This window comes from Clupea harengus, chromosome 10 (genome assembly GCF_900700415.2).
Source record: "Clupea harengus chromosome 10, Ch_v2.0.2, whole genome shotgun sequence".
In the NCBI taxonomy this organism is placed as follows: domain Eukaryota; kingdom Metazoa; phylum Chordata; class Actinopteri; order Clupeiformes; family Clupeidae; genus Clupea; species Clupea harengus.
In genome coordinates, this window is record NC_045161.1 from 29,269,659 (window position 1) to 29,281,095 (window position 11,437).

Consider the following 11,437-nt stretch of genomic DNA (forward strand, 5'->3'; position numbering starts at 1 on the left):
AATCTGAGACACTGAGAATCTGAGACACTGAGAGACTGACACTGAGAGACTGAGAGACTGCGACACTGAGAGAGCACGTGTGTGCTGGGCCTCCAGTCGTGAGGTCTTGTTTTGAGCTGGAAGCGTTGCGCTGCATACCTGCGTCCTTGTCTCAGTGTGGTGTTTCTCTCCGTCACCCGCTGCTTGTGATCACAGTTTGGTGAATCATGATTCATCATGCCACTGCCTCTGCTTACACTCCTTACCACTCTTGGCTTTCGTAACCAACACAACAGAAACCCAACGCTCACTCAAGCCTGTGATTGAGCACCGACAGCAGGTCACAATATCAGTGATTTACTCATGCACATTACTGTGCCACATTGTCTGCTCGCTATCATACCTGGTGGAAATGCTAGTGTTACCCTCATATTGTGTTCACTATGAATGACAAACTGAGATGACATTAGTTATGCCTAATTGATTGGAGTATAGCAGCAAGAGAAAAGTAATGGAGAGAGAGGTATATCATTGTCTTTCACTGAAGCCAGTGAGACCTCGTGGTGTGTATGCCATACTCTGGGTATCATCTTGGCGTAGTGGACTCAATTCCCTCTGATGATGTTAGTTGGAGGGGAACATTTCTCTGTCTGAGAAGAAGCGCGTAATGTGCCTTCTGTCGCTTTGAAGTCACAGTATGGATTTAATGTTGGTTTGCGCTAATCCTCGGCCACAGCTGTGGATCTTATCCACCGCCGATCGGCTGCTACAGTCTCACCCACAAGAATAGCTGAGTGATTACACGGCACTGAGTTGAAAACATTTAAATAGCATATTACAATGATTGTGACATGTTTTGAAACACACTTGTAAAGTTAAGAAATTACTTTAAACCGTATAATTGTACTCCCTTTCAGGCAAACGGAAACCGGTTTCGATGAAGGTATTTGTATGGCTGTCGAATATTATGACTTGCTGTCGAATATGATGACTTGCTGTCGTGCCTTTAGTCACTTTCTGTGTCAACACGGAGCTGTCCCTAGTGCTGAAGTTATCCACAGCATGTCCAGTCCTGTTTTTAAAGCTTTTAACGCACCGGATAAGTAGCATTTTTTTGTTGCAAAGCTATGGGCCTAAATTCAGACCGCATGTCTATCTTATCCATTCGAAGCTACAGCGTGTTTTGTCTGCTGTAGAGTCGGGCCGTGGAGACTAAATGGAATCGTAATATTTTGACTGACTATCTGAGTTCCAAACGAATCTCCGCTTCCGCGCACACTGAACGACCCGGATTGGGAGAAGCCAGAGGAGGGCGTGCGACTCTGGTGACGCCCCCCTCCCATTTCCCATCCCCACCAACAACACACACCCCCAGCGCTACCAACACCTCCCCACCCCTGGCCAAGGAATAAAAGAAAATCTTTTAGTGATAGGTCATATGGGTTTTCGCAGTTGCCGATCTGGACTTCTTTGAAGACGTTTGAGTGTTACCAGCTGGTTGCCGATATCGTCCGATTACACCAACAGCGCTGTTAAAGAATGTGTCTGCCATTTTTATCATGGGCTGCTTGTTGACACATATAATCGCGCGTCTTGTTGATGCCGAGGAGCGCTGAGACGATTCGATGGATTTCAGTGCTGGCTTGAATATTGAGTCGCTGCTGGATTTGTGATGCAGAAAATATTATGCGTGATTGGATCTTTTACATCTTCTACTGTCAGGCCCTACTGAAGCAGAACATTGATTGTATAAACAAAGGCAGTGTTGCGACTGAGTTAGCTAGATGTTTGGATACTGGTTCATTAATTCGTTTTGAGTAATTATAGTTCCGGGATATTGATGTCAGTGATAAATGTAAAATTCATGACACCTCCTTAAGATAGACTACAGCCGTAAATGTCTACTGGGGTCATACAGATTGTTTTGTGAGATGGACATCGATGGACTGAAAGATTAAATGAATAAGTCCATAAGAACATTTTGGGTCTACAAATCGATGATTTATTTGGCATAGAGACGTTCGGTGGCCACTGAATGCAGCTCCGCTAAACTGCATGGAACTCGTAAACATTGCCATGCTTTTTGCTCGGTTTCCTTGATAGCACAGAGATTTGTATTCACAACAAGACTCGCCATCCGCTTGGATCTCGAGGTTACCGTGTAGTGCAATTGCCAACATGCCTACTTCACGCACGGGCGCCAGTGCGGTGGAGTACTGGGTCGATGGATCGCGTCGGGATGTCACCATGGAGGACTTCTATACAATGGGGGCAGAACTAGGAAGGTAGGCTTTTGCAACACTTCCAGCCTAAGGTTTACATGACATTAATGTAAACACAAACATATGAGAATAAATGCACTGGACGTGGATATCTATTTTAAGATAGCAAAGAGGAAATGTTGGACTTTAAACTTTGTGGCGTTAAAATAAGTAAAGAGATTACTAGTATTACAGTAAATGAAGATGGCCACTAACTCGGAGGAGAAAGCTTACGTGTGTTTTATCCCCTAGTGCTCATGTGTGCCAGTGTGTTTGAATCAGATTTCTGAGCAGAGTCATTTCAGATCAACCCACAGTGGAAAGCCCAGTGTCCACACACGTATCAGTGCAGTGCAGAGCCAGGGCATATCGCAGCTTAAGACCACTATAGAGAAACGTTAGTGGATTAATGAGAGGGTGGGGGGTATATATACAGCAGCAGGTGATGTTCTTCAATCCCTACTGTGATTTATGTGTAATCACTTATGAATGACCACCCTAGCCCAAGCCTGCACGCCCCTCACACAGCCACACAGCCACACAGCCACACAGTCCTTCAGCCCTTCAGCCCCTCAGCCCCTCAGCCAGCCAACAAGCCAACCACACAGCCACACAGCCAACACAGCCACACAGCCACACAGCCACACAGCCACACAGCCACACAGTCTTTCAGCCCTTCAGTCCCTCAGCCAGCCAACAAGCCAGTCACACAGCCACACAGCCACACAGCCACACAGCCACACAGCCACACAGTCCTTCAGCCAGCCAGCCACAGCCTGAGAGCCTGCTCAGGGCGGTCAGCACCAGGATTATCATTACCTGTCAATGTTTAACACACACACACACACACACACACACACACACACACACACACACACACTCACACACACACACACACAAACACACACACACACACACACACACACACACACACACACACACACACACACACACACATTTACACGCAGCCACATTGTCACCACTACCTGATCTTGAACACAGACACACACACACACACACCCTGTCTCTCTCTGTCTCACACACACTCTGTCTCTCTCTCTCTCTCTCTCTCTCTCTCTCTCTCTCACACACACACACACACAGACTCTGCATCTTTCTCTCACACGCACACACACACACACACTCTCTCTCTCTCACACACACACACACACACACAGACTCTATCTTTCTCTCACACACACACACACACACACACTCTCTCTCTCTCTCTCTCACATGCACACATGCACACACACACACTCTATCTCTCTCTCACCTACACACACACACACACTCTCTCTCTCTCTCTCACGCACATACATGTTCTGTGAGAGTCGCTGGGATGGTGTGTGTTTTGGGGCTGCAGCAGATGGGTAGGTGTTCATCACAGCCGCTGTGTGAGCCCTTCTGAGTGTGTCAGTCATGTGGTGTGATGATGAGATTATTCATCAGAGCAGTCGTGCCTCGGAGTAGGACAGGGTCTCCCCTTAGATCCTCAGACCTGTGAGCTGCTGAGGCCAGAGTCTTGCCCCTGTGTAACCTACAGTTGCCTTCCTGCCTGCTGATGACAGAGTCTTGCCCTTATGTTACCTTGCCCCCCTGCCTGCTGAGGACAGGGTCTCCCCACTCTGGTACTTAAGTACTCCTCTAGACATCACAGCTCACGGTCTATCCGTGGCCCTCTGTTACCTACCTGTCTGTGTGTTTCTAAGGGTTTCCCCTTTATTACCTACCTGTCTGTGTGTTTCCAAGGTCTCCCTCTTTATTACCTACCTGTCTGTGTGTTTCCAAGGTCTCCCCCTTTATTACCTACCTGTGTGTGTGTTTCCAAGGTCTCCCCCTCTGTTACCTACCTGTCTGTGTGTTTCCAAGGGTTTCCCCTTTATTACCTACCTGTCTGTGTGTTTCTAAGGACAAGGTCTCCCCCTCTGTTACCTACCTGTCTGTGTGTTTCTAAGGACAAGGTCTCCCCCTCTGTTACCTACCTGTCTGTGTGTTTCTAGGTCTCCCCCTCTGTTACCTACCTGTCTGTGTGTTTCTAAGGACAAGGTCTCCCCCTCTGTTACCTACCTGTCTGTGTGTTTCTAAGGACAAGGTCTCCCCCTCTGTTACCTACCTGTCTGTGTGTTTCTAAGGACAAGGTCTCCCCCTCTGTTACTTACCTGTCTGTGTGTTTCTAAGGACAAGGTCTCCCCCTCTGTTACTTACCTGTCTGTGTGTTTCTAAGGACAAGGTCTCCCCCGCTGTTACCTACCTGTCTGTGTGTTTCTAAGGACAAGGTCTCCCCCTCTGTTACCTACCTGTCTGTGTGTTTCTAAGGACAAGGTCTCCCCCTCTGTTACCTACCTACCTGTCTGTGTGTTTCTAAGGACAAGGTCTCCCCCTCTGTTACCTACCTACCTGTCTGTGTGTTTCTAAGGACAAGGTCTCCCCCTCTGTTACCTACCTACCTGTCTGTGTGTTTCTAAGGACAAGGTCTCCCCCGCTGTTACCTACCTGTCTGTGTGTTTCTAAGGACAAGGTCTCCCCCTCTGTTACCTACCTGTGTGTGTGTTTCCAAGGTCTCCCCCTCTGTTACCTACCTGTCTGTGTGTTTCTAAGGACAAGGTCTCCCCCTCTGTTACCTACCTGTGTGTGTGTTTCCAAGGTCTCCCCCTCTGTTACCTACCTGTGTGTGTGTTTCCAAGGACAAGGTCTCCCCCTCTGTTACCTACCTGTGTGTGTGTTTCTAGGTCTCCCCCTCTGTTACCCCCCTCTCCCGTGTTCTCTTTGCTGGTGTGTGTTGGGTGCTCCCTTATCACCTGTACACACAGAGTTCACCGGAGTTCAGGTCTTTAGATATTTCTTCCTCTTTCTCTTTTGACTCCCTCACAACATTACAGAATTCTGTCTGATAGACTCTGATAGACTTCACGCCGTCAGAATGAAGGAAAAACTGAAATATAACGAGTGGGATCCAGCCCTCTACAAGAAAGTTATTATGCGTCTCTCTCTTCTCTTCTTTTTTTTTTTTTTAAAGATTTGTTTTGGGGCTTTTATGCCTTTAATCGATAGATTAGTGAAGAGTGGGACAGGAAATGAGAGGGAGAAGAGGTGAGGAGTGGACAGGAGAAATGACATCAGGCCGGATTCGAACCTGTGTCCTCCATTGGCGTCAAGCCCGAATATGGTCGGGGCTACTGTTTGCGCCACAGTGCCCCCCAATGCGTCTCGCTCTTCTGACCGAAAAAAAAAACATTTACAACCTCAGAATGTCACTGTATAATTCCCATGTTGGCTTACACAACAGATTTCTTGCATAATGTTACCGAGGAGAGTGCAGACAGTGGAGCTATTAGGTCTTCACCTGTCATGACACGGACATGGTCTGTGTTGCGAGGAAAGTACATGTTCATATTTCTCATTAAATTCATCATTTATTATTTCATGTTAATATTGATGCGCTGCACCACAAGCACGGTTCCCTGTACCCGGAGTGAATCCGTGAGCTGCAGTCCTGCGGCAGCGCTCCTCACTCATAGAATATTTATGTGAACAGGGCAGTGCGGAGCGGAGTGGAGCTGGCTAGCAGGCGGGCAGTGGCCTCACAGGCTCTCGGGAGCTGACTGTTAAACACAGACATCACAGAGGATCCCTCCACCTCTACCACGGTGCTGTCCTGGTTACCAAGGAGACACACGGCCACAAGAGGCAGGCTGTCGGGGCAGGCTGGGTGGAGATTGTATTAGCAGGACAGCTGAGACTATGATTCACTTAGAACTCAGCGGAACCGAGCGGATAACACAGAGGCAGGTTTGGCATGGCCGCTCTCACAGAGGGAGGGAGTCAGTCTGGTGCAGTCTGGTGTTTTTCTCGATGCGAAAGCACAGACGAGGTGTCCTTTTACAGCTCTCTCGCTCTGTCTCTCTCGCAGTGTTTAACATGAAGCAGTAAACCGAGATGGCGCCATGGCCACTGAGCAGCTGGGAGATGCAGAGATGAGCATTGATCTTCCTTCCAGGGTTCTTCATATTCATGAACTTTTACTTTCCTGAGGTCCCATAACTTAGATAGCAGCTGACTGAGGGAAGTCTGTGTGTGTGTGTGTGTGTGTGTGTGTGTGTGTGTGTGTGTGTGTGTGTGTGTGTGTGTGTGTGTGTGTGTCTGTGGGGGTGAAGTCAGGTACTGGTTCTCACATCAAAGACACCTCAAGGAACCTGCAGCTTCTGTTGTGGTTTTTTGTTTGTTTTTGTTTTGTGTTTTAAGTGAAAACTCTTAACTCCATGGAATGGAGTGACTAATGGCATATAGTTGGGTACAATTGTAAAATGTCCTCTGAGGTCAATAACTTCCTCATGTGGTGAAGCAGGAGATACATTATACACAATGGTGTTTCCGGGCAGAACTAAGGTAACCCAGGTAGCAACAGTCACAGGAGAGGATCTGACCCTGATTGGTGGAGATCTTGTTTTAGAGTGAGCAGCTGTTTCATACCTTTCACATCATACACGCCTAAAGGAGCCCTGCGGCTACCGTTTAATGTTCAATTTAAAACCGAAGGGAAGAAACTGGATGTCCACTGGAAAGGAGTAACTATTGGAACAGATCTGACCAAAAAATACGAAAACAAGACATCCTCTGAGCAAACACAATAACCCCCCCTCCCCCCCTGGATTTGAACTGTGGTTGCTGTGGTACCACTTTGTCCTGTTCTGGTTGACTTCTGATTGAGGGACACTGGCCTAATAAAAAGGACCCTGGGATGATTTAAATAAATCATATGTGATGTCATGCATTCTTTCATCCTACCCTTTTCAGCTTTTAAAATCAAGGCTTTCTTCATAATACCTGCAAACTAAATAAAAACTAGACTAAACTAGACATTTTCAACACTATAATCACTCTGGTAGAGAGCTACCTCATCTGGTACAGAATGAAGCGCAGAATACTGAAGAGATGCACATGAACTGCATGAACTAAACACCCTACCTCTCCATCAGCAGTGCAAACTAAACACCCTACCTCTCCATCAGCAGTGCAAACTAAACACCCTACCTCTCCATCAGCAGTGCAAACTAAACACCCTACCTCTCCATCAGCAGTGCAAACTAAACACCCTACCTCTCCATCAGCAGTGCAAACTAAACACCCTACCTCTCCATCAGCAGAGCAAACTAAACACCCTACCTCTCTGTGAAAAGGTGAAGTCCCTCCCCCTTCTCACTGTGGTCCACAAGGGGAGAAGGGCTGGACTCCCCCACCGGAATGGTTGGGTCCGGGTTCCCCCGTAACGGTGGAAGGGTCCAATTGGGACTGATTGGGCCAAATTAGCCCCATGGCTGCCTTGTTAAAAGGTGCACCTAATTGTTGAGCGAGAGACAGACTGAACAGGCTGGAAGAAAGCTGAGACAAGGTACTAGACGAAACCTGTGTGACACAGTCCTTGTCTGTTTTATAGCTTTAGTTTGGTTCAGTGTGTGTTTTATGTTTTAGGGTTGTGATTGCCCTGGTTTTGTTTATATGTTTTTGGGGTTCGAGTCCCTGTTTTTGTAAAGAAATAAATAGATATTTTTATAAGAAAGCCACTGTCTCCTGCGCTGTGTGTGCTCCTGCCTACCTGCAACCACGTTCCAGTAGCCTACATCCCACATCGTGAGATGGCCTCGGGCCATTCTCACACCCTCCATCAGCAGTGCAAACTAAACACCCTACTTCTCCATCAGCAGTGCAAACTAAACACCCTACCTCTCCATCAGCAGTGCAAACTAAACACCCTACCTCTCCATCAGCAGTGCAAACTAAACACCCTACTTCTCCATCAGCAGTGCAAACTAAACACCCTACCTCTCCATCAGCAGTGCAAACTAAACACCCTACCTCTCCATCAGCAGTGCAAACTAAACACCCTACCTCTCAATCAGCAGTGCAAACTAAACACCCTACCTCTCCATCAGCAGTGCAAACTAAAAACCCTACCTCTCAATCAGCAGTGCAAACTAGAACTCTCTTTAGAACTCAGCTGCTCTCTTTCATAGGAAGCTGGTCAAACAGCAAATATGTTACTAGACCAGCATGTGACATGGTCAAACATATCGCTGTTCTGCTAGCAGTTGGCCGGATACCAAGTTTATTAGCATCTGGGCTAGGAGCCAATGAATTACTGTAACATAATTCCTGCCTACCATTAAATACATGAATATGCATCAGCCCTGCATCAGCCCTGCTTTCAGTGATTCATTTCCAGGGCAGTTGGCATCTGCGGTACGAGTGGGGTGTGAATGGCCAGAGTGCTGCCAGGCTGATACCCTGGGCTTGTCAGACCTGCACGCCATCCACAGCATGTTTAGAGAGCCTCTGCACGTCTCTCGTCTTCAGAGTGTCCCTGAAGAGGCAAGAAGGAGCTTTGGAAACACCAACAGCAGCACAGTTGGTGGCTACTGATAAAAAGCTAGCTAGCTTGCTAGCTGAGGTGTTTTTCTGATATATGTGTAAAAGCCAGTCCCTCCAGGATTTTGCAAACTTGCAAATTCACACAATTTTTTTTTTAGCAATTTTAACTGCAATATGTGAGAATTCATGCAGCAAATTCAGTAAGCTTTTGGCCTCAACAATCACAGCAGACCCTAACAAGATCCCGGGAGGCCTGAAAAGCTGTTCTTTCAGATTCAGCTGTTCTCTCAGATTCACAGGCTTTCATGCCCGGACCACAAAACAGTGAATGGCCTGTGCAGATATAGAGTGAGCGGGTGAATGGCCTGTGCAGATATAGAGTGAACGGGTGAATGGCCTGTGCAGATATAGAGGTAGGGGGTGAATGGCCTGTGCAGATATAGAGTGAGCGGGTGAATGGCCTGTGCAGATATAGAGTGAGGGGGTGAATGGCCTGTGCAGATATAGAGTGAGCGGGTGAATGGCCTGTGCAGATATAGAGTGAACGGGTGAATGGCCTGTGCAGATATAGAGTGAGCGGGTGAATGGCCTGTGCAGATATAGAGTGAACGGGTGAATGGCCTGTGCAGATATAGAGGTAGGGGGTGAATGGCCTGTGCAGATATAGAGTGAGCGGGTGAATGGCCTGTGCAGATATAGAGGTAGGGGGTGAATGGCCTGTGCAGATATAGAGTGAGCGGGTGAATGGCCTGTGCAGATATAGAGTGAGCGGGTGAATGGCCTGTGCAGATATAGAGTGAGCGGGTGAATGGCCTGTGCAGATATAGAGTGAGCGGGTGAATGGCCTGTGCAGATATAGAGTGAGCGGGTGAATGGCCTGTGCAGATATAGAGTGAGCGGGTGAATGGCCTGTGCAGATATAGAGTGAGCGGGTGAATGGCCTGTGCAGATATAGAGTGAACGGGTGAATGGCCTGTGCAGATATAGAGGTAGGGGGTGAATGGCCTGTGCAGATATAGAGTGAGCGGGTGAATGGCCTGTGCAGATATAGAGTGAGGGGGTGAATGGCCTGTGCAGATATAGAGTGAGGGGGTGAATGGCCTGTGCAGATATAGAGGTAGGGGGTGAATGGCCTGTGCAGATATAGAGGTAGGGGGTGAATGGCCTGTGCAGATATAGAGGTAGGGGGTGAATGGGTTTATCTCTCATGACAATGCACCGTCATAATAAATTGGATGATATTATACAAACTTACTACCCACAAAAAATATGCTAAAACTCTACATATGGGTCAGTTGTGGTCTCTCTCTCCCTTTCTCTCTCTCTCTCTTCTCTCTGTCTTTCTCTCTTCTCTCTCTCTCTCTCTCTCTCTGTCCCTCTCTCTCTCTTCTGTCTCTTCTCTCTCTCTTTTCTCTCTCTGTCTTCTCTCTCTCTCCCTCTCTCTCTCTTCTCTCTCTCTTTCTTCTCTCTCTCTCTATCCCTCTCTCTCTCTCTTCTCTCTCTTCTCTCTCTCTCTTCTCTCTCTGTCCCTCTCTCTCTCTTCTCTCTCTCTTCTCTCTCTCTCTCTCTCTCCTCTCTCCCTCTCTCTCTCTTCCCTCTGTCTCTCTCCCTCTCTCTCTCTCTCTCTCTCTCTCTCTCTCTCTGGTTTTCTTTAATGCAGCTCTGACTCGCTGCTTACAGGCATTAGTGCCAAAATGACTCCAATCTGTGGAGATGGCTGGCACCTGCTTTTGATATTCCCCCTCGGTGTCTGTCTGTCACTGGAGGCGATGATTAGAGACACCATGTGCTGATTAATCTTTATCTTTGGAAAATCCAATGATTTGTTGACAGCATGATTATGGCAAATTGTATGTGCACTTTGTTCACGTGAAACAGCTCCAGTGCCTGCAGAGGTGTCTGTAGTCAGATCAGTACTGGGGACCACTGAGATACTGTGTGCTGGAGATCTCTGTGTATTCACCTGCACTGGGGCAAATCTACCCAGGCAGGTCTGGCCCCGATACGGCCCAGATACGGCCCTGGTCTGCTGCTCTGTCAGCTTTACTCATAACCAGTGTGGGTGGCTCTCACAGATATCTCTCCTACTTATTCCTCTCCTCTCCTCTCCTCTCTTCTCCTCTCCTCTCCCAGGGGGGCCACATCAGTCGTTTACCGCTGTGAGGAGAAAGAGACAGAGAAGCCTTTTGCTGCCAAGGTCCTAAAGAAAACTGTAAGTTCTTTCAGCTTCTCAAATGAGAGATATACAGTATATTTCATTATTTATTTGTTTAGTTAAGATTATTATTATTATTATTATTTGTATTATTGTTGTTATTATTATTATTATTTTTATTTTTAAATGTACACTGTTTCATCCTCAGATCGACAAGAAGATTGTGAGGACTGAGATTGGAGTTCTTCTGCGGCTTTCTCACCCCAACATTGTAAGTGTGTGTCATATTGGCGCTCAGAGATCTGAAGTAGATATGAAGCATAAAGTGATGGTGTGTGTTTCTCTGGCCTCCAGATACGCCTGAAGGAGATCTTTGAGACCGAGACCGAGATCTCTTTGATCCTGGAGCTGGTCACAGGAGGGGAGCTCTTTGATAGGTTAGTCTCCACATGGCCCCCTCACACACTCCATGTGTGTGTAAGACTGACTGTGTGAGTGTGAGTGTGTGTGTGTCACAGTGTGTGTAAGACTGATTGTGTGTGTGTGTGTGTGTGTGTGTGTGTGTGTGTGTGTGTGTCACAGTGTGCGTGTCAGGGCCATGCACAGCAGTTTTGGGGGGCAGGTGCTCAAGCTAAAAAAAAGGGCATCCCACTAACCGGTTATTTATGAAAAA

The 11,437-nt window shown here is 47.4% G+C and overlaps 1 protein-coding gene across 1 annotated transcript in view; it reads left to right on the top strand.

Moving 5' to 3' along the window:
- The first annotated feature begins 715 nt into the window (after nt 1-715).
- Nucleotides 716-11,437, top strand: part of si:ch73-60h1.1 (calcium/calmodulin-dependent protein kinase type IV) — a 28,494-nt gene continuing 17,772 nt past the window's right edge. The window contains exons 1-4 of the mRNA XM_012823173.3: nt 716-2,264; nt 10,743-10,821; nt 10,973-11,035; nt 11,119-11,201. Coding sequence (XP_012678627.1) covers nt 2,158-2,264; nt 10,743-10,821; nt 10,973-11,035; nt 11,119-11,201 — 332 coding nt within the window. The 5' untranslated portion in view covers nt 716-2,157. The remainder of the gene's footprint in view (nt 2,265-10,742; nt 10,822-10,972; nt 11,036-11,118; nt 11,202-11,437) is intronic.